Raw genomic sequence first — 19,124 nt, 5'->3', positions numbered from 1 at the left:
TTTTTTTTTTTTTTTTTTTTTTTTTTTTTTTTTTTTTTTTTTTTTTTAATTCCGCGTTGAATGGTTCTTGTGATCTGACGAATGTGTCTGTTTATTATAATAGACTCAAAAAGCTTTCTGCCACTACAGAATCTCTCTATTTTAGATTAGGCTTATCTAATGTACACTGCGCACTCGCTCTCCTATGCGGAAAGCCTGGCCTTGTCCCTGTGACACATTCACACCACTCCGGCCAACCGACAGGAAAGGATCCCGTCGCTGGACGAAGTTCGTATCCAGCTTCAACGGCATTACCACATTCGCCAGCCCTGTTCCTAGCTTCACAGGTTGACCCATGATGATATTCTCGCTAACTCCCTGAATGCGATCCGTTTTCATCCCACTCGCTGCTTCGAACAAGTGATCAGGCGTCTTCTCGAAACTGGCCAACTGCAAAACACTGTCACGTGTTTTGGCGAGGCCAAAGCGGGTTATCCCTGTGATTTCGCCAAAGCGTGTCATGGTCGTGGCAAGGAGCTGGATGTGGTGATTGTCGATATCCATAGACCCCATAACCTCCTTAATTTCGGAGATGATGACGCTCTTCGCTGCCTCAATACCCAGGGTTTCGAAGACTTCCAACACTGAGTTGGTTCGCGTTTTGAGGCCGTTCACGCCCTCAGTGTTCATGACCTTCTTGAGACCATAACCTTCCACATACAGATAGAACTTATCCTGCTTCGGCTTACCGGTCTTCTTCTTGCGCTTGCTCTCACGCTCTGCGGCATCGATCTTCTTGATTACGACACGATTAGCTTCAGGATAACCTGCGACCACTACATCGAGAACGCTGCGCATCAAGTCTTGGATAATGTGGTACTCATCGGTGGGCTTCTTGCGACGAGCACTGACACGACGAACAACATCACCCCCTGTTTCATCGTCAAGAACACGCTTGTAATCGAGGTCTGCTTTAGATACAGCCGGCTCCGGAGGAGTGATCCGAATATGGCGAGTGCCATAAAGTTGTATGTTCTCAGGTTTGAGCTTGAGGCCACGATGCCTCAGGATAGCAAGAGCAATCTCTCTCATGTTGAGGTCCAGTTGTAAGCGTTGCATCGTTTCGAGATCGAATTTGATTGTAATATAGCCACCTGTCGGTGTCCAGTTCTCCGCAACATACTCAGCAATGTCTCTCAGATAGGTCTTCTCGATACGCGCTTTTACGATCTGAGCAACTTGTGCTGAATATGCGTTCTCTAGCCTGACTGTTACGATGGGCGTAGATATCTTTTTAGCGGCATTGATGATTTCCTTGATTCGCGGTACACCTTGTGTGATGCTCATACCAGCAACACCAGCAAAATGGAAGGTTTTGAGTGTCATCTGAGTGCCCGGCTCACCAATTGATTGCGCCGCTATTGCCCCAACAGCATGTCCTGGCTGCACCTTCGCTTTCTCGTACTTCACGAAGCAAGCCTTGATAAATGTCTCGAGATTTCGCTTCGTGACCTTCAAAATTTTGTCTACGCTGGCTCGATTTTTAGCCGGATCAATACCAGCAGACACTTGAGCGAACTTCTCGAAGATCTTCTGATCCGCTGGTGTAGATGCTGTAGCACCATCGTATCGAGCATCTGAATAGACCATGTACTGTTGGTACAGTTTGTGCAAACCCTGAGCCTTGTTAACGATGTATTTGAGCATGTCCTGCAAAAAGTGCCGAGAACTATTGTATGCTTCAGGACCTGCATTTGCTTCACTAGCACCCGCCAGCATTTCTTCGAACGACAATTCGCGATAATGCTTATCTTGTTCTCGGAGCAACTTTTCGGTGAGCTCCTGAATCTCTGCAGGTGTCAAACCAACATCGTCGGGATTGTGCGTGCTCGACACTGATTGAAGCCACGTCCGATCGAAGTTGACGGGTTTGCCCTGACCCTCGAGTTCAGCGGGGTCTAGATTGTCATCACCAAAAGCAAATTCAAGGATGCCCCCAAACGAGTCTCGTACAGTCTGATCGTAGACAATATGTGCATCTTCCAAAGATTTTATCAATCGCCGAGACATGTAACCAGTCTCGGCAGTTTTGACCGCAGTATCGACCAAACCTTCACGACCGGACATGGCGTGGAATATGAACTCTGTAGGGTGTAGCCCCGAATGGAAACTGTTTGAAATGAAGCCTTTTGCAGCCGGTTCTCTTGAGCCTTTTCGAAAGTGAGGCAACGTCCGATCCTGAAAGCCGTTCACGACACGCTTTCCGCCAATAACCTGCTGGCCCACCATACCCACCATCTGGGAGACGTTGACGTTGGAACCTTTTGACCCAGATTTGGCCATGATGACCGCAGCATTGTAGGGACTGAGAAGCTCCAAGGCGCGGTTGCCAATTTCGTCACGGATACTACTGAGGATTTGGGATACCTTGTTCTCCATAGTTTGCTCAGCATCACAACCTGGATCGCGTGCCAATGTACCCTTAGTGAATTGAACGATGATGTTATGAGCTTTGCGGACAGCCTCGTCCACAAGTTGCTGTTTCGCTTCGTTGAAGACAGCAGTCGGCGTGACATCTCCAAGGCCAATAGAGAAGCCTTGTTTCCCTAAGAAGCGGGCACATAACTTTGCCAGCCGGTTCATGCCTTTAACTGCGTGGTCGGATCCGTACTCTCTTAGCAGCGCGTAGAAGAGTGTCGATTTTCGACCGTCGCCAATGATGGTCTTGTCCAATCTTCCCGCGAGAATCTCCGAGTTGCGTACGACAAGCCACTGATCATCAGGGAACAAGTCTCGTGGCGCACCCGGATATGGCGCATCTTTATCCTTTTTGTAACCTTTACAGGGGCCATCCAGATTGATCTTGATCTTGCTCTGCCTGCTCGGTTGTAACAGGACCGAGAGCAATTGTTTGCCAGTCCATAATCTCTTTGGTTTCATGATCGCAGGAGGGGGAATATAATAGTTTTCCCTGCGGCCAGTTTCGGGATTGTCAAAACCGTCGGCATCAAACATTTGGCACATGAGCTGGGAGAATTGGCCACGGTCAAAGAACGTGTCCTTCAGGCTGAGCAAATACGCACCAGTGATAAAATCCTGGATGGGCGCAATGATAGGTGCTCCGTTCTTAGGTGTGACCAAGTTATGTTTAACGCCCATAAGTTCCCGTGCTTCTATTCGGGCTTCTTCGGTCTGGGGAACGTGAATGTTCATCTCATCTCCATCAAAGTCGGCGTTGTATGGATTACAAACGCTCTCATTGAGACGCAGAGTCCGGCCAGGCAGCACTTTGACCAAGTGCGACAAAATACTGAGCTTGTGTAGTGATGGCTGCCGATTGAAGAGAACAATGTCTCCATCTATGAGATGTCGATCGACCGTGTCACCGATATCGAGCTTGTTTGCCTCCTGTATCAACCGATCATTGCCACGAAACGCCTTAACGATACCTAGCTTGATGATGTGGCCTTTGACTTTTGTAACTTGATTAGCGCCAGGCCACTTGTCAGGTCCGTTCATGACAGCTTCACGAAGCCGCTGAAGGTTGTGTGGTGTGACCTTTTCAGGATAGGTGAGGATTTTCGCGATGTGCTGTGGTACACCGACCTGTTCGACCGACAAGTTCGGATCTGGACCGATGACCGTTCTTCCAGAAAAGTTGACACGCTTTCCGGACAAGTTACCACGGAAGCGACCTTGCTTACCCTTCAACCGAGAGCAGAAGCTACGAATTGCTTTGCCATATTCTGTTTTATTAAGACCGGGCGCATTGCTGTTGATATACATTGCGATATAGTCCTGTAGCTTCTCATACAATTCCATCCAGTTCTCGACGCGTTCACTCGTCTCAATCGCGGCCCGCAAGCGTGTGTTAATCTCCACGATTTCACTGAGTTTGGTCGTTAAGTCATCTTCCGTTGTACCTTGGTCTCCAGGCACAGATGGACGAATGTTGGTCGGAGGAACAGGTAGATAAGTCCAGAGGTACGACTCGGGCCGACCTCTTGAGGAGTCGATCCCAAGAAGCTCGCAGTCTATGTCGGGAATTCTTGAGAAAATACGATGCACCTTATACGCGGGCATATCGTCCATAAGCTTTGATAGCAAGCGCTCCGATCCTTCTTGGCCCCTCTTCCAAGCCTGCGTGCGCAAGTCCAAGATGACCTTATCTCGAGGTGGCACCTTCTTCTTCGCTGTTGACTTCTCAAACGCGTCGAAGTGCAAATGGATAATCTTGCACGTGTGGCCGGCTACCTTACGCACCGGGCCATTTGAGGCTCCGCAACGAGTGCAAATCTTAATTTTCGAGCATTCGGCGCGAATCGCTTTGATAGTGCCTTTCCGTAGGAAAGTGTCGGTCTTGTAGCGGTGAACACTTGACATGTAATGTCGCCGACGATCCTCGGGAAGCAGTATACGAGAGCAAGACTGTTAGGTGGTGAAAACCTGCTCGGAAAGAAGCAGCTGATACGTGTAGCTTACCTTGCAGATCGAGTTCAAGATCTCGAGAGTGAAGCCGAGGAAGCCGACATGGAAGCACGGCAGCTCGAGCGCAATGTAGCCCCAGTGGCCATTGCAACTCTTTTGCTCTTCACGACACACTTCGCAAAATTCACCCTTCTGGGGTCCTAGTCGCTTGTCCAGCGGGCCGAACTGCGTCGGACCAGGCGGGGAAAGATCATACAGATTGCGATCTGAAATTTCCAACGTCTCGGCCTGCAGTTCGATGTCTTCCGGGGACCTGGATGGCGTTAGCCCGCGTAGAGCGCAGGACTAGATCAGGCGATTCCTACATGATACCGAACTCGAGGGCGCCAATGCGCATGGGCGTATCATCTCTGACCTGAAGTTTGGGTTCAAGACCCGGCATAGGCATGAGTTTGTACATCTTGGCGAATGCGGGAGTCGAACCGGAACACCGTCTTTAGACTTCACGACAGTGTGGTCGAGACAAGCTTTACGCGGTTCTTATTCCTCACAGAGACCCGAATGTCACCGCCACAAGAAAGAAATTCGTGGGTGTCCCACCATAGTTGGTGGTCTGCACTCAAGGGAAGCTTCAGGCTGGGCGCGGGGGAATTCGCCAGGACTTTCACGGCCTCACGGAAAGGGACGCGAAGCAAACGAGAGCGGTCTCGGGGGGTCGGGATGGTGGTCGAGAGAATCGAGTTGCAGTGGTGCAAGTCAATGACCGGAGAGCAGTATAAGAAATTTGATGCATGCTTTGCACGGGCCCGCAGCCACTTGGTCGTCTTCGTCGTAGCGCAAAGACGCTTATCGATAGACTCTTCAAGACGCTAGACTGGATACAGGAGAGACTGACGGCCGGCGATGAGCAGGAAGATCGCCGTGACTCCCGTGGACAGTCGAGCTCCCCAGGCGACACCTGTTGTTCGGACAATCTCGCCAGCCTGGCAGCGTAGCCTGCGCTCTTTGCCTTTGCCGTCGAACCCGCCGTGCCTGTAGGCTTCCCACAACCGAGTCACACCGACGACGCCGCCGCAATCGTCACGACCATCGACCGGACTCGATTCTTCTCGTGCGCACCTCGCATTCTTCCTCTCGACGGGCTTGTGGGGCTGATCACATCAAGGGTCTTGCTGCTCCTCCCCATGCACGTCTGCAGCCGGCCAACGCACCCAAGCTGTCTGACTGTCGTCCTGTCCTGAACGCAGCTTTTCCAATCCTCACATAGTCGCATCGTCTTCGGCCCATTCGTGTTCGTCTGCTCGATCTGTGGCGTGCGCTCGAGCTTGCGTTCCATGGGCTGACACATGCCAGAGCCCCGAAGGTTACACTACCGTCTTGATTGGCCTGAGAGGGACGACCCCACCTGGCTCGTACCTGCGACTCGACTCCCGCCCTCACCACCTCTTCATCCCGCCGAATCTACCATACCAACCTTTGCTCTGAGTTTCTGTCCTCGGACGCAGCGTAGACAGAGATGGCGTCTCCTTCTTCTCGCGGTATGCGGCATCGAAGCCCAGGCGAGCTTCGGCCTGGGGCTCAGCCTTGCCGAACCACTGCCCCGATAAGAACGCAGGCTGACCTGCATACAGAAACCAAAGTGACGATGACGCTCCAAAAGGGCGAGGATGCTCTGACCAAACGCGTCATTTCCTCGGAGTCGTCCTGTGGTCCAATACAGATAGGCAGAGCGAGCAAGACAGAGCGGAAACAGCTCATACCAGCAAAAGACAACATGTGGATCAGCAACCCGGTCATTTCACGCAACCATGCTGTGCTCACCATCGAGAAGAGCAACCTGTTTGATGTACGACACCCGATGTCACAGATGGAAACGCTATCTAACTGCGTACAGGCTTCGTGTGTTTACCTCGAGGATGCTGGCTCATCCCACGGGACATTCGTCAACAACACTCCTATCAAGCCGAGAGACAGACGACAGATCAGCAGTGGTGATTTGATTCAGTTTGGCAACAAGGTTCAGAGAGGCACTGGTGCATATCCCTTCCCAAGCGACATGTTGGGTTCGATCTATCGGTTAACTTCTGCTGTAGATGAATACGATCCTCCAGTCTACAAGGTCACGATCGAACACTTGCAACGTCCACAAACAGAGTCTTTGTCTTCCTCAACGGGCCGCAGCATCAGCGTACCGGAAGAGTCGGAAGAGTCTGATGTGGACGAGTCTAACAGCGCCGTGGGCTCTACAGACTCTCACTCATCCCCACCAGGCTGGGGTGAGGAGAAGACTACACGAACGAGCACATTACATGGTGGCATGAACAGTCCGTTTACCGATGAAAATGCTCCTGCGCAAGCACCTGTTGCCAACGGCATCGCATCGAGGGGTGCTTCAGAAGAATACGAACCGTCACCCGACGTCCCCGTTGTCCAGGATACGTACGCGGAACTTGAGATCGAGGAAGCACAAGAAATGGACAAGGAAGAGATCGTTTATGACGGGCCAGATTTCAAAACTAGTGACGAGTCAATACACACGCGACAGTCGCAGGCTTACATTCCGCCTACCTATGAAGACTATGTTCCTCAGCAGCAAGTTCAGCTGCCGCCGATGGACGACTTGTCACAACTGCCGACGATCCAACCTAAGCTCTCGACATACAACCATTATCGTGATGGCCCATTTGCCCAGCCACCAGAGGTATACAGTGGCATAGTGAGTTCCTACGATTTCGACGACTTATCCTTAGGAGGAGAAACGACTAAGTTGGAGCAGACATTTGGTGTATCAGATGACGGCCAGACTCAAGACAATATGGGTTATGTGTCCCACATGTTTCCAGTGTCTGCACAGACCTCCTCTTCGGTTCTGCCGTCAATTACGGTCACTACGCAGGAGCTACTCCAGAACACGCATGAGAGTTCTACGAAAAACGACATGTCAATCAGGAGCATCATCAACCCTACTCCGACCATAGGCACGAAGCGAAAAGCGGACGAGCTTTATGAGGCTGAGCATTTGATCGACAATCCTACTCAGAACGGGGACGTAGGTGGTAATACTGAGTCGAGCGGAGGACAGTCACATAATGCTTTGACGGAAGTCAAAATTAAGGCCGCTGAGAGCAAGGAGGTATCTAGGTCTACTACCCCTCCTGTGCCGCATCGCCCAAAGAAGCGACTTCGCTCCAGCATCGTTACTCACCTTGGTGCCTTCGCGTTTGGCGGGGTTGCCATGCTGGCTGGGCTTATGTCTCTACCTGACAATTTTTTCGGCTAAGCTAAACCGCTTACCTTGGCACTCGTTCCAAAGCTCTCTCGAGGAACACAAAGAGAGAGGCATGTTTGGTTGTGTTACTTTGTCTTTTGTCTGGCGTTTTTCATGGGATTGCATTTCCGAGTGGTGAGGCGAGATACACAGCTTGTATGGAGGGCAAGGAGCGAGTCATATATATGGTTTGCACAAGGTTGAAGATATTCCCCTGCAGTTGATGTTCAGTGAGGGTATTCCTATGGCGCACACGGTAGAGGTCTCGATTAGTCCGGCAATGAAGTGGCAATTCCAGAAGAATATTCTCGTAGTCGTTTGCAGTCTTCAGTCGACTCTGCAACCACAAGCCATGCAGCCCTTCGACGTGTATGTTTCTGCCTAACTAACGTGCTTATCCGCACTTACCAGGTCGTGTGGTCCGACCTTGCGATCCGCAGGGCGAAGGCAGAACCGCGGCGAGAATATTGAGTCACGTCCCAGAGCAGAACTGTGACTCAAGTGGGACAGGGTTTCGCACCACATCAACACCACACCCCGCAAAACTCTTTTTTTTTCTCTTTCAAATGCAAAATTTTTAAGTGCCCAGCACCATAACACACGAGACACTAGCAAGTGGAAAATAACTATGGCGGACACAGCTAAGGATGCCGTAGCCGGCGTTGTCGACGCCGTGAAAAATGCAACCATTGGCGAGTCTTCGCAACAGGCGGGGGCTTCTGGAGGTACTGCGCCGAACTTGGTCCTTGACGAAGAGACAGGTGAGCGCGTGAGCAAGACTGAGTGAGTGAGTGAGTTAGTTGTTTGCATATGTATGTTTAAATGTTGGTTGTGGTATCGTGTATCAATATCTCATGCTCTGCGATTGATTCATCTCTAACGACTGTTGGTGTGGTTCAGATACAAGAAGCGAGTGAAGGCACGCGAGGCTGCTGCCAAGAAGGCCGCAAAGGCGGCAGCAGCTCCCAAGAAGGAGGTTTCCAAGAAGTCAGACAAGGTCGACATGAGCGATCTGAACCCAAACCAATACTTTGAGCTGCGCAGCCGTCAGATCAAGCACCTGCTCGAAACTAAGAACCCCAATCCATATCCACACAAGTTCCACACCGAGCTGGACATACGAACTTTTGTGGACAAGTACCAGCACCTCAAGCGCGGCGAGTATGACCAGTCGGTCGAGCTGAGACTCGGCGCGCGGATTCTGTCTAAGAGAGAGCTTGGCAGCAAGCTTAGGTTCTATGTGTGCCAGGACGAAGGCGTGACAGTGCAGGTCGTGGCACAGGCGGACCACTCAGCGGACCCCCAGAATTTCGTGCAAGAGCATGAACACCTCCAGCGCGGCGACATTATTGGTATTGTTGGCTTCCCTGGCCGCACAGATCCTCAAGGCGAGAAGAACAAGGACAAGCCCGGCGAACTTTCGATCTTTGCGCGGTCCGTTCAACTTTTGACACCGTGTTTGCATCAGCTTCCGTCCGAACATTTTGGCCTCCGAGACCAGGAAACAAGGTATCGCCAGCGTTTCTTGGATCTGATCATGAATCGACGCACGAGAGACACATTCGTCACGCGGACCAAGATAGTCAAGTACATCAGGAGCTACCTCGACAAGCGTGACTTCCTCGAGGTCCAGACACCCATGATGAACAAGATTGCTGGAGGGGCCACTGCCAAGCCATTTATCACACACCACAATGAGCTGAACATGGACCTTTTTATGCGTATCGCGCCTGAGCTGTACCTCAAGATGCTGGTTGTAGGCGGCCTTAATAGGGTCTACGAAATAGGACGACAGTTCCGAAATGAAGGCATAGATTTGACTCACAATCCCGAGTTCACTACTTGTGAATTCTATTGGGCATACGCAGACTACGAAGATGTGCTCAAATTGACTGAGGACATGATATCTTCACTCGTCAAGGAAGTTACTGGAGGCTACATCACGGAGTTCACGACGCAAGGAGGCGAAAAGTACACGGTGAACTGGGAAGCACCATGGCGACGTGTTGATATGATCCCAGCTCTTGAAGAGGCTTGCGGAGAAAAGTTCCCTCCGGGTGATCAGCTTCACACTGAGGAAACGAACGCCTTCCTCCGCAGGATCCTAGCTAAGACGAAGGTAGAATGTAGTCCACCCCTAACGAACGCCAGGATGATCGACAAGCTTGTTGGAGAGTTCATCGAAGAAACTTGCATAAACCCGACATTCATCTGCGGCCATCCTCAGATGATGTCACCTTTAGCCAAGTACCATCGTTCGCGCCCTGGTCTGTGCGAGCGTGCTGAAGCATTTGTCTGTAAGAAAGAGATTTGCGTACGAACTGCCCTGGCTATGTGAAAGCAAAAACACTGCGCTAACATGATGACCGTAGAACTTCTACACGGAATTGAACGATCCTTTCGATCAGCGACTGCGCTTTGAGGAGCAAGCACGCCAAAAGGAAGCTGGTGATGACGAAGCACAGTTAGTCGATGAGACGTTCTGCACTTCATTGGAATGTGAGTGCAATACATAGATGTTTTATACAACACAAGCTAACATCAAACAGATGGCCTGCCACCGACCGGAGGCTGGGGTTGCGGTATCGACCGCCTGGTTATGTTTTTGACAAATCACTACTCGTAATAGAACACTGCTCGCATGTGATTTTCGTTTGCTAACACTACTCTCCAGGATCAAGGAAGTGCTCACATTTCCGTTCATGAAAGATGACACGAGCCGACCGGCAGAGAAGACTGCAGCCGAAATCACTGACGTTCAGCCTATGCCCGTGGAAGGCATTCCACACAAATAGATTGGGCAGTGCTAAATCAAACTACAGGTCTTTTTCATGCTGAGAATATTTAGATAGAGAAATACAATCAAAAGATTTTTTTTATGACGGTTGTGCCAGTAGGTGAGATTGCTGAGATGGACAGAGGAGTTCTCAAATATAAGCGTCTCCTTGATACTTGTCGAACTTGGCTTCAAACTTGGCTTCCCATCGATCCCATACAATCGATCTTTCTCGCTGATTTTTTTTAAGAATAATATTTTTGGTTGGTTCGAAAACAAGCAAAGAAGGCTTGACGCAACTGGAACTCATTCTAGGCGAAGAACACCGCAACTTCAAATTCGTGCAGAGAGAGCATCAAAATGAGAAATCATCGCTTTTCATTTCGTGTCGTTACTAGCTCTACAGTTCCGCTAAGATACAAACGAGATTTACCAAACATGCGTCCCACACCAACTCCACGCATAGATTACGATAATTTTTAATTGATAATGGAAGAAAGATTCGCCTTAAATTTAGAGAAAATAAAAATAGATCAAACTCACTTCTTGCCCACCTCATCGTTGTCGGCTCCATATGTCATGCTTGAGCTCCTTCGGTTATCTTCAGGAGTGCTGAGAGACCGAAATTCTGCTGTACTGAGCGGCACGCCACTGTAAGCTGGACTAAGAGTGCTTCCAGTCGCTGGAGATTCGATGGACCGTTGTACAGCTACAGCAGACACATTCGGTCGCGCGACATCCTCGGCAGTGGCTGCCGTGGTTGGAAGATCAAACAGCTCAGCCTCATGGTCATCGAAGTCTTGACCAGGGTTTGCGGTTCTGTATGACGTTTATTAGCTCCAGATGAAAAGGGTGTGCGGATGGTTGATTCGCATACCTATACTCGCCATATTTCATGAGCTTGTAGAAGCCGGATGCAATAAGAGATCCAGTGACTGGGCCTACCCAATAAATCCAGTGGTAGCCTAGAAGTGTCAGCTCTGCGAAACAGAGTGTTGTTCTCCTTATACGAACCTTTGAACTGACGAGTCACAACAGCTGGGCCAAAACTTCTTGCTGGATTCAAACTGCCACCTGTGAAGTATACGCCACACATCTCACTAATGAACAGAGCTAGTCCAATACCAATCGGGGCCAAGAACGTAGCCTTGTGCTTCTCAACTGCTAGCATGAAGATGACGAAGACAAGTTCGGCGGTCAAGAAGGCCTCGATGAAGACGCCCTGTGCAATGGATGTCCGGCCTGCAAGTGTCGTGTTCACATTGAGTGGACCTGGGAAGAGAGCAGAGACAACGGCTGCAGAGGAAATAGCAGCTGCTATTTGGGCCAAGAAGGAACTGATAGCACGGACGTGACCGATAGCACCGACAATATAGAGGCCGACGGTAACCTGTACATCAAGTTAGTTGATGTCGAAGTGGGAATGTATCAAATCCACTCACCGCAGGGTTGAAAAGACCACCACTGATTCTGTAGAATGCCCAAACGTTGACTGCCAAACTAAAGCCAAATGCCAAGGAGATGAATAGGAGATTGGTAGGATTCGGATACTGAAAGGCGTTGCTATCCGCTGGTGGCGGAGTCGTTGAATTGGCTATTTGCGTAGCCGCAAAAGCCATGAAGAGAAACATGAATGTACCAGCGAACTCACCAAGGAACGCGATAGTCTCATTACGTACTACGTTTGGGATGAAGGAGAGATAACGAAGTCTTCGTTCCTTCCGCGGATGGCTCCTTGTGTCATCATTCGTGACCGGCAAGACAGGCATTTTGGAACTAGACATTGTAAAATCCTGAAATTCAAACGGGAAAAAAACTCTTTTCGATATAGATGATGTGCCCAAGGTGACGATAGGGCTGACAAGAAGTGTACTACGAAAAGGAAAAAAATTCTGCGAAAATTGATTCGAACGGACGGTTAGAAGCAGACCGTCATAAATAGCCCTCAAGGCTCTGGGGCTCCTGCTGAATGTGCGTACATCTGACTGACAATGTCGTCAGCGCCTCCAGTTTCCACATTGTGCATTAGCATACAGCTCGTAGTGTGGCGATTTCCAAGTCCATTTCGAAGGCTGTGCACGATGCAAAAATCGGAAGGGTGATTTGGGACACTAAAAGACCGTACATCGACAAGATGCGTAGCGCTTTGTGATGTCACCTCGGCCTTTCTTAAAGATCTCGGCGAAACTTAAGCTTTAGGTTGTTTTCTGCTTCTTTCTGCTTTAGGCAATGCTTTCACGAGGATATAAACCTCAAACTACTTTCAAACAAGTTTTTTCGTAGTCGAAGGGCGAGAACGGTCGGAAAATAAATGGCGGCTATGCACGATAGGCGAACGATTGATCATGTCGATCTGCCGGTGTGTGTGGATGGGTACTATCACAATGCCATGTCGTCATGGCTTTCTCCGAACGCCACTGAACGGTAAGTCGCTGATCGCATCAGAGATGGAGATTTCGACCCTGATTGTGCGCAGACTAGATAAGTTAGACATATAACCACGCTATCCCACGAGTTGACAAACTAATTGTGCAATTCGACCAGTCGATCTTTAGATTGATGCAACTAGCAACTCTGATCACCTCGATACGGCGAGGAGACTACGGCGGAACTGTGCCGTTCTCAAGGCTTGCATGACGGAAAATCCGTGAGCCGCACGCATCCTATATCAGAAAATGAAATCCGGATTTGGTCAAATCAAGGCTGGGAAAGGTTTCACGAGTCTTGAAGGCGTCGCAGATGAAGGTCCGTCGGGACGAAGAGTCCGCCTGAGATATGCCTGAGTCTCCGCAACTCCGAGATCGGAGGTGTGACTGTCTTCATACTTAACATGCAGTCTCACACAACTTCAGTATCGCAAGCTAGTGAGTTCCACCGCTCGCAGGGACGTACAGATGGCAAAGCTTCTGAAGAAACCCGTAAAGCTTGCGCTCGTGCAATTGGCATCTGGCGCCGACAAAGCTCACAATCTCGCCCACGCTCGAACCAAAGTCTTAGAAGCCGTGAAGCAGCACAATGCCAACATCGTTGTGCTGCCAGAATGCTTTAACTCCCCATATGGCACAAAGTACTTTCCCAAGTACGCAGAGACCCTTCTCCCCTCGCCGCCCTCCGAAGCACAGTCACCCAGTTTCCATGCTCTTTCAAAAATAGCAAAGGAAGCAAATGTGTACCTCGTGGGAGGGAGCATACCAGAATACGAGGAGAGCAGTAAGAAGCATTTCAACACATCGCTCACATTTGGTCCAACTGGAGAATTGCTGGCGACCCACAGAAAGGTACATCTGTTCGACATTGACATACCAGGCAAAATCACGTTCAAGGAATCGGAGGTTCTGGATCCCGGCAACAAGGTCACCATCGTTGACCTACCTGAATATGGGAAAATTGGAATCGCAATTTGCTACGACATACGTTTCCCAGAGTTGGCAACCATCGCTGCCAGAAAGGGTGCCTTTTTACTCGTTTACCCCGGCGCATTCAACTTGACAACAGGAGCGATGCACTGGGAGCTACTAGCAAGGGCACGAGCACTGGATAACCAGGTATACACGGCATTGTGCAGCCCAGCAAGAGACATGAGCGCAGACTATCACGCATGGGGACACAGCATGATCGTGGACCCGTATGCTGAGATAAAAGGGGAATTGGATGAGAAGGAGGGAATTGTGGTTGCAGAGCTCGATAGTGATAGAATCGAGGAAGTGAGAAAGGGTATTCCGATCAATACGCAACGTCGATTCGATGTTTACCCTGACGTCAGCAAGGGGGACATCAAATTCTCTGAGCCCGGTGCACCACCTTCGTAAGCGTTTAGTATCGATGAGAAACAAAATATAGGTGACGTAGCAAATATCACTTCAAGAATACATGAACAGCATTGCAAGTTTACAGCCCTCAGTGCACAGCTGCAGTCGCCTTAGCATACTCTGTTACTTTCAGGTAGGAGCAACAGAGAACGCAAGCGAGCCATTTCAAATTTAAGCTCACATCTGGATGCTTGCTACAATTCTCAACGATCGGCCACATTCCTTGGACCTAATATATATTGAGCATGGATAGGATGTGAACATTCTGTCCGGATCATTCTCTGCTTAAGTATAATCAGCAGCACCCTGGAGACGTGTCCTACAATTCATATCCCCTTACGAGGCCCGAGGATGGCAAACAACTCTCAGCACTCAAATATACACCACGGAGCTCATCAAATGGACTTTACGAACAAAGGAAACTATACAAAGAGCGAGGCAAGGGCACGGGAGACCCCAGTTATGGGTGTATCGACTGGTTCAAGTGCAGCGAAACTGGCGACTTTACGAAACTCCAGTATGTCATTGAGATCGCGACTACCATGGCTGGATGCTCGGCCACAACCCCGAATTTCAAACAAGAACAACAACAAACAAGACGATGTTTCACACCGGACATCTGAATACCAACCGACAATTCTCCCCCTATCAGATGTTCATTCTACAGTCCATCAAACGCTTCCACCCACGGACAATTGCATGGAGAAGTATACCGACACAAGCCAAGCTCCACTAGTTCTCTTGTCGAAAGCAGATACTATCTTCAATCCATTCCAGCCTTCAATAGGCCAAAACCCGCATGAATTGGAACGCCTTTCTTCTGACATTGTTGAGAACAAAGTGAGAGTCAAGTTGCCTGAAAAGCAGGAAGCTTTTGACGATGTTAATCCCCGAGAATTGGAATCTCCTGCCTCAGAAACCGTACCAAGTAGAGAGCCCCTCCTTGACAGCAGTTACGACAAGATAAAAAAGCAAAGCCCAAATCCAAACCAACGTTCCACCGAAAGTGTTTCTGAACTCAGTGGATCGCCATTAACAGAGGCCATAAATCGCCTAGAGCATTTAATGAAGGAAGCTGAAAGCTTGGTGAACGAAGCGACTGACAGCAGTCATATTGGGGAAACCAAAAACACAACTGGTCATGGAAACCAAGCCATAAACTCTTCTAGCATCACGGCTGCGGGGGTTGAAGTTTCATCAACCGGATCAACCTCTCTTTCTATTGACAAGAGTGTGTCCAATTTGAGTCTGGATGAGTCCGAAAACTCACAGGCGAGTAGTCCAGATAAATCTAACCTTGCTGATTCTCGTGAATTAAATGCCAAAGATGTTGCACGTCTCCGACAATTAGACCCTAAGCAAGAAAAGGCTAAGCAGAAGTTCTACCATCGATCGACACAAACGTCCAATTTTGATTACTACTCGCCTAATATTGAAGGCAACGGCAAGAACACTTATTCCAGACAAACACACACAGGGTATATATCAGAATCTCCGTCAGAACCGCAGGCATCTGCTTCAATCGAGTGTCTGAGGAAGAGGAAAAGAAGTGTACAGATAGTCGAAGATAATCATCCAAATTGGCAGGAGTGGCGAGAGCCGAGACACAACAGCTATTACGACAATACATGGAAACCACGTGACACAACCAGGCCTTCTGAATCCAGAAAAGTGTTCAATTTGCCCTTTCAGTTCAGCGAGGGAACGAGTATGAAAAGTGGCGCCAGTGCCCGGCTGAACAGCAGCAAAAATGATGATGGATGTCTTGAAAAGGTTGAGGCGGCCAGAGCTTGCGGCGACAGAGATGGGTTGCGTCGTAAAAGTTGGATACTAGCTCATTTCAGAGAGGAGCCAATTGCTAGGAGGTGGAAGCCGACGCGGAAACGCATTACGGCTTTGATTGCGTGTCTCAATACTGGAATGGTCGGTTATGCGATTGGCGATTATGCGGGGATGGTTCCAAGAATTCAGTTTCAGCTCGCAGACCAAGGACATAATGTATTACTCGGCAACGTTTATTTGTTCCTTGGAATGGCACTCACAACATTCTTCTGTTGGCCACTGCCGCTGTTGCATGGCCGTCGCCCATACATTCTTGGCTCTCTCGGTCTTGCGATACCTTTGCAGTTTCCACAAGCAATTCTAGTCAGTCAAGTTCGGACACCCGTTTCTATGGGCTTCGAGTTTAGTCTCTTGACTTGCAGATTCGTAACCGGTCTTCTTCTGGGTTTGACCAACATCAATGATTTTGCTATGCTCCTAGACCTCTTTGGGGCATCTTTGCAGAGCGAATACCCTCATCAACAATTAATCACGTACGACGATCCACGTCGCGACGGCGGAGGTATTGGCGTCTGGCTGGGCATCTGGGCTTGGTGCTGGGTCGGCTCCATCCCGGTAGGCTTTATGTCTGGTGCCGGCATCATCAACAGCCTTAATCCGCAATGGGGTTTCTACGTCTCGACGATGCTCATGATTTGCGCATTGATTTTCAACGTTTTGGCACCGGAAACAAGACAATCAGCCTTACGACACGCGTTACAAGAGCTTGAGTATACTGGAAAATCAATCGGAGTCGAGACAAGCAAAGTCGCTCGTGGTGAAATCAAGTTACATCTTGATAATCGAGGCCCGCAGCACTGGTACCAAGAGCTTTGGGCCGGGGTTATATTAATGAAACGCATGTTCTGTCAACGTGGGTTCTGCGTCGTATCACTCTATCTCGGATGGATGTATGGACAAAACATTCTCGTCATCGTACTCCTTGGTGCTTTACTTAGTCACAACTACCATTTTCCCTCACGCTACGTCGGTCTTGGCATTCTGTCTATCGCGATAGGTGCGCTCTTTGCTGTCCCAATGACCTACGCTGGCTGGTTTAGTCGCGCACGAAAACAGGGACCAAGAACTGATAGCATGACCTTCGAGCCGCAGGTGACATGGTCTTCTCATATGGTTCGACGTATCGCGTTTATGCTCATGCTACCTGTAGCGGGAGTCATTTACGCCATAACTTCTCAGGGCCGCAATATACACTATCTCGCCCCCATCTTTATGGCAGGCGCAATCGGCTTCTTCCAGGCCCTGGCTGTGGCGGAATGCTATGGACTCATCATGGAAACTTTTGACACGAGTGACCTTCAACCTGGTGTTAACTCACGACATCGTGTTGAATCCCTCGCCGAGGATGTCCGAAGACGGCGTACTAACTACTCATGTTTTCCTCGCGTCTCTGCTGGAATTTTCCTTTCACAAACCCTGGGCTTCCTATTCGCTGCCGCTGCAACAGGCATAGGCAGTGCTATGACTCGGGAAATTGGTGCACAATATTCTACGGGCATCGCAGCAGGTATCTTGATGTTCCTGGCTTTAATGCTCACGGGCGTGTTGTTCAGGTACAAAATTGAGCAAGTAGTACCGAATCATGCCTTTGGAACCAGAGTTGGCACAGTTGAAATCACGTCGGAAGAGGAAAATGTGTTCTGGAAACCAGTTGTTATTGGAAATCCAAGTGGCAAAGTGAGGCGGATGAACTTACTTGAGCTTGGAATGTTGAGCCGGTGGAGCGAGCTTCGGAAGTTGAATAAATTGCTGTGAACCTTACTCTAAACTGGATTCTGGCGGATTTGAGATCCAAATTGTATGAAAGCTGGATGATTCTTACCCTTGCGTAGACCAATCCCAAGAAACTTATCGAGTGGATACGTGGTGATTCCTTTCGCACGATCTTTATGTCTGGATCATGGCTGGCCCAGTCACGCATGGCTCAATCTAAGGATCGCGATAACATCATGGTCTACATCCTGATCATAGGCTCCCGGTCGTTTGGATTTGTTTCGTCGTAGCATTAGAAGAAAAATAATAGTTTCATGTCCGGAAAGTATTAAAAGGACGATTTGAGATAAAGCATTGGATGTTTTTGAAAGAAGAGCCGAAGGTGGTAACATGGGGTCAACTTTCTCGATAGTAGAGCAGAGCGGGACAGAATATAGCTTCGAAGAATTGGAGCGTATCTGTTAAGTCGGGAGGACAGAGGCAATCACACATGGGTCGAATGCCACGTGCAGAACTTGATGACAATGAAATAGTCACGGGCACTTTTGTAATGAAATAAGAGAAAAAATATGTATAGATAGTCTGCAGAGGATAGCCACTGAATGAGAGAGAAGTAGCTGAGTGCCTGCGATGTCTGCGTCGTTAGAGATCGTTAAAGTATATTTCACTAAATATTATACCTAGCGTCGAACGATGTGGCCTATCTCAGATTGGCCCGCTCCGTATTTCGTGGTAGGCGAGAACGAAAGTCAGAAGAATTTGGCATTTGGTGGAATCTGAATCGCGGCAGCAGTCTTCTCTGGGTCCGCGGGGGGGTTCCACTTCCATCTTTCACTTGGTGGGACTGTGTGTCGATGGTCGGTCGGCGCATAGCTGCTTTCGGAACTGATGGTCTTGAGCGTATGTGAGCGTTGGATTTCGGTCTTGTTCAGCGCCGCCAGTCGATCCCCCTGTGCATGTCTTGTCAGGCGACGCTCTCTAATGCGCCGCTTCCTTCTCGATGCTCGAAAAATCAAGCTGATTAACACAGTGAGCAGGACTATGCCAACGCCAGCTCCAGCAGCTATGTATGCTATTGCCGAACGTGATAGTTGATGCTGGTTTGATAGCTGCATGTCAGACTGGCGGGATAGAAGGTTGATCCCCATTCTTGTATGCGTAGAGAGTAAGCCAGAATACAGATATCAACTAAGCCCTTTCTCAGCAAATTGCAATAATTCTTGCCATAATACTTACACGTCTGAAAAATTCAAGAATGCTGACAACATGTGTGATATCAAGATCTTTACATTTGTGTCGTTGAAAGCTT

General features: G+C 49.3%; 6 protein-coding genes across 8 annotated transcripts; 4 read left to right on the top strand and 2 right to left on the bottom strand.

Annotated features, from left to right (window-relative positions):
- Nucleotides 1-73: 73 nt before the first annotated feature.
- On the bottom strand, nucleotides 74-5,153 carry PV09_00821 (uncharacterized protein). Its single transcript, XM_016353617.1, has 3 exons — nucleotides 4,773-5,153; nucleotides 4,462-4,720; nucleotides 74-4,407 (listed from the first exon to the last, which is right to left on the bottom strand). The coding sequence occupies exons 1-3, from the start codon at nucleotides 4,865-4,867 to the stop codon at nucleotides 157-159; spliced, it is 4,605 nt and encodes a 1,534-aa protein (XP_016218770.1). The 5' UTR covers nucleotides 4,868-5,153; the 3' UTR covers nucleotides 74-156.
- Nucleotides 5,154-5,339: 186 nt separating this feature from the next.
- Nucleotides 5,340-7,986, top strand: PV09_00820. 3 transcript variants are annotated; one of them, XM_016353615.1, is made up of 5 exons: nucleotides 5,340-5,698; nucleotides 5,761-5,945; nucleotides 6,039-6,253; nucleotides 6,302-6,440; nucleotides 6,501-7,986. In XM_016353615.1, the coding sequence occupies exons 2-5, from the start codon at nucleotides 5,924-5,926 to the stop codon at nucleotides 7,685-7,687; spliced, it is 1,563 nt and encodes a 520-aa protein (XP_016218768.1). In that variant the 5' UTR covers nucleotides 5,340-5,698; nucleotides 5,761-5,923; the 3' UTR covers nucleotides 7,688-7,986. The 3 variants fall into 3 exon arrangements, with proteins under 3 accessions (XP_016218768.1, XP_016218769.1, XP_016218767.1); XM_016353616.1 differs by having other exon boundaries at nucleotides 5,340-5,945; nucleotides 6,501-7,123; nucleotides 7,184-7,986; XM_016353614.1 differs by having other exon boundaries at nucleotides 5,340-5,945.
- A 234-nt stretch (nucleotides 7,987-8,220) lies between these two features.
- On the top strand, nucleotides 8,221-10,554 carry PV09_00819 (lysine-tRNA ligase). Its single transcript, XM_016353613.1, has 5 exons — nucleotides 8,221-8,458; nucleotides 8,576-9,989; nucleotides 10,048-10,174; nucleotides 10,225-10,297; nucleotides 10,350-10,554. Exons 1-5 carry the CDS (start codon nucleotides 8,304-8,306, stop codon nucleotides 10,468-10,470), a joined length of 1,890 nt encoding a protein of 629 aa, XP_016218766.1. The 5' UTR covers nucleotides 8,221-8,303; the 3' UTR covers nucleotides 10,471-10,554.
- A 258-nt stretch (nucleotides 10,555-10,812) lies between these two features.
- Nucleotides 10,813-12,737, bottom strand: PV09_00818 (uncharacterized protein). Its single transcript, XM_016353612.1, has 4 exons — nucleotides 11,894-12,737; nucleotides 11,466-11,841; nucleotides 11,329-11,416; nucleotides 10,813-11,270 (listed from the first exon to the last, which is right to left on the bottom strand). Exons 1-4 carry the CDS (start codon nucleotides 12,233-12,235, stop codon nucleotides 10,991-10,993), a joined length of 1,086 nt encoding a protein of 361 aa, XP_016218765.1. The 5' UTR covers nucleotides 12,236-12,737; the 3' UTR covers nucleotides 10,813-10,990.
- Nucleotides 12,738-13,101: 364 nt separating this feature from the next.
- PV09_00817 (uncharacterized protein) lies at nucleotides 13,102-14,385 on the top strand. Its single transcript, XM_016353611.1, has one exon. It carries the CDS (start codon nucleotides 13,346-13,348, stop codon nucleotides 14,258-14,260), a length of 915 nt encoding a protein of 304 aa, XP_016218764.1. The 5' UTR covers nucleotides 13,102-13,345; the 3' UTR covers nucleotides 14,261-14,385.
- PV09_00816 (uncharacterized protein) lies at nucleotides 14,365-17,950 on the top strand. Its single transcript, XM_016353610.1, has one exon. The coding sequence runs from the start codon at nucleotides 14,612-14,614 to the stop codon at nucleotides 17,855-17,857; it is 3,246 nt and encodes a 1,081-aa protein (XP_016218763.1). The 5' UTR covers nucleotides 14,365-14,611; the 3' UTR covers nucleotides 17,858-17,950.
- Nucleotides 17,951-19,124: the final 1,174 nt, after the last annotated feature.

Source organism: Verruconis gallopava (assembly GCF_000836295.1).
Source record: "Verruconis gallopava strain CBS 43764 unplaced genomic scaffold supercont1.2, whole genome shotgun sequence".
In the NCBI taxonomy this organism is placed as follows: domain Eukaryota; kingdom Fungi; phylum Ascomycota; class Dothideomycetes; order Venturiales; family Sympoventuriaceae; genus Verruconis; species Verruconis gallopava.
Note: the sequence above shows the minus strand (reverse complement) of the source record. Positions and strands in the feature narration are given on the sequence as shown.

What these genes read in the sequence shown, in the direction of transcription:
- PV09_00819 (XM_016353613.1), top strand. Translation starts at nt 8,304, where the DNA reads ATGGCGGACACAGCTAAGGATGCCGTAGCCGGCGTTGTCGACGCCGTG. An exon ending in GAGCGCGTGAGCAAGACTGA is followed by an intron (nt 8,459 to 8,575) that starts GTGAGTGAGTGA and finishes GGTGTGGTTCAG; the next exon opens with ATACAAGAAGCGAGTGAAGG. An exon ending in GTTCTGCACTTCATTGGAAT is followed by an intron (nt 10,175 to 10,224) that starts GTGAGTGCAATA and finishes AACATCAAACAG; the next exon opens with ATGGCCTGCCACCGACCGGA.
- PV09_00817 (XM_016353611.1), top strand. Translation starts at nt 13,346, where the DNA reads ATGGCAAAGCTTCTGAAGAAACCCGTAAAGCTTGCGCTCGTGCAATTG.
- PV09_00818 (XM_016353612.1), bottom strand. Translation starts at nt 12,235, where the DNA reads ATGTCTAGTTCCAAAATGCCTGTCTTGCCGGTCACGAATGATGACACA. An exon ending in GTGGTCTTTTCAACCCTGCG is followed by an intron (nt 11,842 to 11,893) that starts GTGAGTGGATTT and finishes CTTGATGTACAG; the next exon opens with GTTACCGTCGGCCTCTATAT. An exon ending in ATGAAATATGGCGAGTATAG is followed by an intron (nt 11,271 to 11,328) that starts GTATGCGAATCA and finishes AACGTCATACAG; the next exon opens with AACCGCAAACCCTGGTCAAG.
- PV09_00821 (XM_016353617.1), bottom strand. Translation starts at nt 4,867, where the DNA reads ATGTACAAACTCATGCCTATGCCGGGTCTTGAACCCAAACTTCAGGTC. An exon ending in GCCCTCGAGTTCGGTATCAT is followed by an intron (nt 4,721 to 4,772) that starts GTAGGAATCGCC and finishes AACGCCATCCAG; the next exon opens with GTCCCCGGAAGACATCGAAC. An exon ending in TCTTGAACTCGATCTGCAAG is followed by an intron (nt 4,408 to 4,461) that starts GTAAGCTACACG and finishes ACCACCTAACAG; the next exon opens with TCTTGCTCTCGTATACTGCT.
- PV09_00816 (XM_016353610.1), top strand. Translation starts at nt 14,612, where the DNA reads ATGGCAAACAACTCTCAGCACTCAAATATACACCACGGAGCTCATCAA.
- PV09_00820 (XM_016353615.1), top strand. Translation starts at nt 5,924, where the DNA reads ATGGCGTCTCCTTCTTCTCGCG. An exon ending in AGAAGAGCAACCTGTTTGAT is followed by an intron (nt 6,254 to 6,301) that starts GTACGACACCCG and finishes AACTGCGTACAG; the next exon opens with GCTTCGTGTGTTTACCTCGA. An exon ending in CAAGGTTCAGAGAGGCACTG is followed by an intron (nt 6,441 to 6,500) that starts GTGCATATCCCT and finishes CTTCTGCTGTAG; the next exon opens with ATGAATACGATCCTCCAGTC.